The sequence below is a fragment of the Salvia splendens genome, chromosome 4 (genome assembly GCF_004379255.2).
Source record: "Salvia splendens isolate huo1 chromosome 4, SspV2, whole genome shotgun sequence".
Classification (NCBI taxonomy): Eukaryota; Viridiplantae; Streptophyta; class Magnoliopsida; order Lamiales; family Lamiaceae; genus Salvia; species Salvia splendens.
The window spans coordinates 12081849-12087282 of record NC_056035.1 but is presented as its reverse complement, the minus strand read 5'-3'; the positions used below and the strand labels follow the sequence as shown (position 1 = coordinate 12087282).

The 5434-nt window shown below is 34.7% G+C and overlaps 1 protein-coding gene across 1 annotated transcript; it reads right to left on the bottom strand.

Moving 5' to 3' along the window:
- Positions 1 to 426: 426 nt before the first annotated feature.
- Positions 427 to 5174, bottom strand: LOC121798608 (sulfate transporter 3.1-like). The gene is made up of 11 exons (XM_042197684.1): positions 4728 to 5174; positions 4426 to 4633; positions 3936 to 4107; positions 3114 to 3179; positions 2831 to 2944; positions 2388 to 2504; positions 1488 to 1901; positions 1215 to 1405; positions 1056 to 1141; positions 837 to 913; positions 427 to 735 (listed from the first exon to the last, which is right to left on the bottom strand). The coding sequence occupies exons 1-11, from the start codon at positions 5056 to 5058 to the stop codon at positions 547 to 549; spliced, it is 1965 nt and encodes a 654-aa protein (XP_042053618.1). The 5' UTR covers positions 5059 to 5174; the 3' UTR covers positions 427 to 546.
- Between the last annotated feature and the right edge of the window lie 260 nt (positions 5175 to 5434).

The following is a 5434-nucleotide window of genomic DNA, read 5'->3' as shown; positions in this document are numbered from 1 at the left end:
TAAATACCACGCCCTGTTTCATCTGTAGTAGAAAATTGTTTTGTTCGAGAGTACTACTCATATTCTAGAATAGTCATTTTGTTTTGGAATTTGCAATTCTAGTAGAAGCAATCGACATGGATCAATTAGAGATTAATCCAAGAACACATTTGGGGTGAAGTAGTAATTTTTTAGAGTTTATTGTTCTCCAAGAGGGAGAACGAATTGGGGTGCAAATTAGAGAAGCAAAGAGAATGAGAAAAATGAGTATTAGAATTTGGATTATAAATTAGAGAAGCAGAGAGAATGAGAAGCTTATCTTGATTTTTTTTTATCTCATGTAAATGTTCATATTACTACTTTCCTACTAGTAATTCATACTGTAATGTTCATATTACTTTCCATACTTTAAATGAACCTCTACTTTGCTGCTGGGAGACTGTTTTATTAGCCCAACAAAATTTTGTAAATAAAATCAAATCGAAACAGTGGAGCAACCGATTTATTTGTACTTAATTATTGGGTAAATCAAAGCTCCAATAATAATCTTGTAACACAAGAGCTATTTCAGACATTGTTATACTGCTTGTCCGATTCATGAGACTTCATTTGTTGGGTACAACTATGAAGCATGTAATTGCATGCTCCAACAGCCTCTCCCACCGTCAGAAATATCCATTCTTGTCCTATTATTTCTAAGAATTTCGACTTGTTCAGCTTCTTCATCACCTCTGCTCCAGGATTCACCATCATCAACTACTCGTATCATATCCACACAAAATTCATTATTAGTTAGTAACTCTTTTCAATTTCATCATGGAACTATAGGAGGAAAAGGGAAGAGAAAAGACCCTGACCTTTAGCCCTCTCCGATCAACGATCTTCTTGACCTCCTCGAGCATGCTGATCCCACTCGTATCAATGTTCCCAACGGCTGCAGATAAGATAGCCATTTCAAGCATATCATAACATAACTAAAACACTGATAAGGAGACTATATATGAAACAATGAATAAGTATGCAGAATTGTTAGACTGTTCAATAAGTAATCATATCTTAGCTAGTAAAATGCTCACCACTCATGTTAAGTACAACATACTGCAAGCTTGTTTCTTTAACTGATTTCAATCTGTCTTCCTCCTCATCAATCCATCTTAAAATTCTGGAAAAATTAATTAATAAAAACATAAATTTAACAACAAAAATTAATAAAATAAAAATAAAATAAAAGTTACCTTTCCCTCAAATAGTTGGAATTAGCAAAGTAGATTGGAGAATCAATCTCAAGAATGATAATCCCAGGAACACTTGTAGCATTTTGATAGTGATCAATATTCCTAAAAACCTTTGAATCTGGAATATTACCCAAAAGTAATGTTTTGGGCCTTGCAACAAACAATAGTATTCTCATAATAGATAGTCCAATCTGCATATATAAGAGTGATGCGTTAAATTTGTGGCAGATTCATATGCATATAGGAGGAACGAAGTTAGACATAATAATATACCGCTAGGACAAGGCCGACTTCAATGCTTGCGAAGACGACGCCAACATAGGCAGTGATGCAGACGAAGAAGTCAAATTTGTCGACGTGCCATAGATGGATTGCTGCCTGGTAGTCAATGAGGCCGAGCATGGCAGCAATGATGATGGAGGATAGGACGACGATAGGCGTGTAATGGAACAATGGAGTTAGGAATAATAATGTGATCATTACAGCCAAGGCCATCACTATATTCGACACTGCAGTTTTGCAGCCGGCGTTGAAGTTGACCGCGGATCTTGAAAATGGGCCAGAGGTGAGGTAGCAAGAAGTGCAGGAGCCGGCGATGTTCATCATCCCGAAAGCAATCATCTCTTTGTTGCCATCGATATGGTAGTTCTTGAACATGGCAAAGCTTCTCCCTACTGCTATTCCTTCCTGTCCATTTACAATTTTTACTATGGCTCAACACAACATTTTCACAAGATTGAATTACTAGTTTTTCCCCCGAGTTGATTAATTTAATTTAGAGTAAATTTGTACATATATAGGAGTATTCAACAAAAAGTGCATATGTTAATCGACAATATGAATGTATGCACTACTTTTCGCAAACTGCCACATGATATTATTATAATAATAATAATAATAATAATAATAATAATAATAATAATAATAATAATAATAATAATAATAATAATAATAAAAGTATCAACTAAATCTCACCTTATATGGAAGATTCGAAAATAAAAGTAGAGAAATCAGCCAAAACAATACATGTGCATGAGCCGTGCATAATTTGTGCTCAATATAATCATGTAAACATTTGATAATCAATAATGATTTATTAGTCCCCACAAAATAAATAATGAAATAGTATCAAAAAAACAATATTGCTTCCAAGATAATGACAAAAATTCTTACAGCGAGAGCTATGATGCCTGTGACTATGCCTGTTTTGATTGCTAGCGGTAGGTATTTCGAATCGAAGTTCAAATCCATTACTGATGATGGATTAATCCCCTTTTTTAGCTCTCCGATCTAAAAAAAATCAAGCAAAATATAATTATAAATAATAGTATTGGTTTTTTATTGTATTTTTTAAATAAAATTATATGTATAATCCACATCAGATAGTACTGTAAAGCTAATTCAATCAATAATTATAGTCATCAATTATTCGGGATTCGCATGCTAACGGAAATTACTTTCCAACAAAAACAAAACAAAATTATTTTTGGACATTGTTGGAAAACAACATGCAACCTTAATAATGCTATTTTGTGCACACTAAATATATATAGACGGAGATATTAATTAATCAAATGGTGCAAATTAAATAAAATAAAAAAGCAGGAAAGGCTCACCACTTGGACACCATGTTTCTCTACATGGGTAAAGTACACAAAAATAGTTGCAATTATCACCGATGTTAAAGGAGCCATTGCTGATATCCAAAATAATTTTGCCTTCTTTTTGCTCTACACACCAATAAATACCCAGTATTAATTCTTTCTTTGATATATAGTAAAAAAAGTTATCACCAACACTAGAGAATTGTGATCTCTTATACTACAATTGAACACATAAGATAATTAGCTAGCTAAACTGTAATCGATAATAATAATAATAGTGAATAATTTGACTTACAAAGTATCTAGCAAGCATGAGGTAGAAAAGGAAAACAAATCCCAGCACAGCACTTTCCCATCTCCACTGTTAAATCATAAATAGCAAAAAGTAAATAAATGTTAAATGACAAAAAATTTTGATTCATCAGCGTCGATTAACAACTAGTAATTAATGTTTGGTATACCCAAACTTAAGTAATTATCACGAAACATCCGTGCCAGACTATATTACTCGCCGGATATTTGATCACAAAAACAGTGCTAATGTCAAAATATCTTTTGATTATAAAAATTGTACATGGCACGTAACATTATATTTGGGTTAGAAAAAGTAGTTCAAATCTTTCATTTTTCACGGAAAAAGTTATATGACATGTAAATAGAACTGACCTACTCGAGATCGAAAGAGATTCTTGAAAATGATATGAGGGATTAAAAAGAGTAAATGAATACTCACTTGTTTGTCATCTAGGTATTGTACAAAATGTGGAATTCATTGTAGGGTAATTACCACATAATTGAAGCAGGAAAACGTACACTTGAGGGCCATGTTTTTTACTGTATTGATTTAAATGAAGGCAGCTAATAATTTGATGGCTGACAACAATACCCCAAAATTTTGAATATACATGATCCGAACCTAAAGTTGCCCGCCAACTAATAATTAATTCTAAATTTCAATTTGAATGAAAAAAGTAATGAGCTTAGGCTGCTTAGCTGGTGGTTTTTTCACAACGATTCACACAACACAATATAGTAGTAGTAATTATTAGTACTATATAAATATCAGTAATCTTAAAATAGTCATTAATTAGGAAAAAGAATAAGTTTGGTTAGTTACCTTATGAGTTTGAGTGAAAACAGAACGCATGACAGATAAAACATCGGTGGCGTGGGTGAAATGGTGAAGCCCGAGTAGGCCTTTGAGCTGTTGAAGGCACACCACCGTCGCGGCTCCGCTCATGAATCCTACTATCGTTGCATGGGATAGGAAATCCACTATAAACCCCAACCTGCATATCTTCCTCTCTTTCAATCTCTTATTTTATTTTACATAAGCTAAATGCATGTAGGAGTATAAATTCTTCCTTTTTAAAATTAGCATGAGACATGTGCAATTAGGCAAATTGAAAAATAATTGTTCCATCTTTAGCATAATTTTACAAAAAACCATTGTCTTATTCATGTGATACTATTACCATACAATTTATTAAACAGAAAATGAAACAATAACCTTATTTATAAATATAGATAATCCTTTTAGAAACTAAATCAAGAATAGATTCCCTAATTTACTCAAAGTAACTGCAGCAGAAATAATATTAATTTACCTGAAAATGCCTATGGCAGCTTCAAATAGGCCAGCAACAAATGTGGCAGTGAAAGCAAGATGAAGATAGAGCTTAGGCTCTTCACTAGCATTCACCACCGTCCCTAACATCGATCCCATCAGCAACGATCCGACAGCCACGGTTCCGACTGCCAAATCCCTCGAGCTCCCCATCACAGCATAAACCAAAGGTGGGACGAAGCTCGAATCTTTTTTTTTTTTTTAAATAAATTTAAAAATGTAGGTCATTATATTATATACTATTACTACTATAAATAAAATGGTGTTAATTAATTAACTTACATAGGCCAAGGATAGGGGGTAAGTTGGCGAGCTTGGCGTAACTTATCCCCTGCGGTATGGCTAGGCTAGCAATGGTGATCCCGGCTATGAGGTCGGACTTGAATGAGTCCAAAGTGTAGCGCGGGCCCCACTCGAGGATCGGGAGGAAGTACTGCAGGCTGAGGACGACCTTCCTCCGCGCTGGCTGGTTCTTGAACTGCCGGAGGGGGTCGTCTGGGAAGAGCGTCTCCTTTAAAGTGTTCCTCAGCGACGTCACGAACGGCTGTGGCGGAGGGAGGGCCACGCGGTGGCTGGCCGAGGAGCCGTACTTGCCATCATCGGCGTTGCCCATTCTTGAGAGTGTTTTTTTTATAATAAGAAGGGTTTTGAAGAATGATGATTTTATTTCTTGATAAGCATATATTTCGAGTAGGTCTATTTGGCCATGTAAATATTTTTGTAATTGGGATTTTGTAGTAAGAGCCAAGAATGAAGGGGGATTTATAGTGCAAGTTAGGGTGCGATAGTGGGGCCAAAAATAAACACAATCACACATGTAGATTGTTGGTATTAATTTGGAATTTTTGCCTTTTTCTTTGTGCCTAGCTGCCTCATTGATTGGGAGCTGGTTTAATTATTAGAGGTTGATCAAATTGATTATCTTATTAGTATTTAATTTTACATGCTGTGCAGTGTGCACAAGGAAATAATTGATAGAGTTAGTAGAA

What these genes read in the sequence shown, in the direction of transcription:
- LOC121798608 (XM_042197684.1), bottom strand. Translation starts at nt 5,058, where the DNA reads ATGGGCAACGCCGATGATGGCAAGTACGGCTCCTCGGCCAGCCACCGC. An exon ending in TCCAACTATTTGAGGGAAAG is followed by an intron (nt 1,142 to 1,214) that starts GTAACTTTTATT and finishes TAATTTTTCCAG; the next exon opens with AATTTTAAGATGGATTGATG. An exon ending in TTGATCGGAGAGGGCTAAAG is followed by an intron (nt 736 to 836) that starts GTCAGGGTCTTT and finishes TGATACGAGTAG; the next exon opens with TTGATGATGGTGAATCCTGG.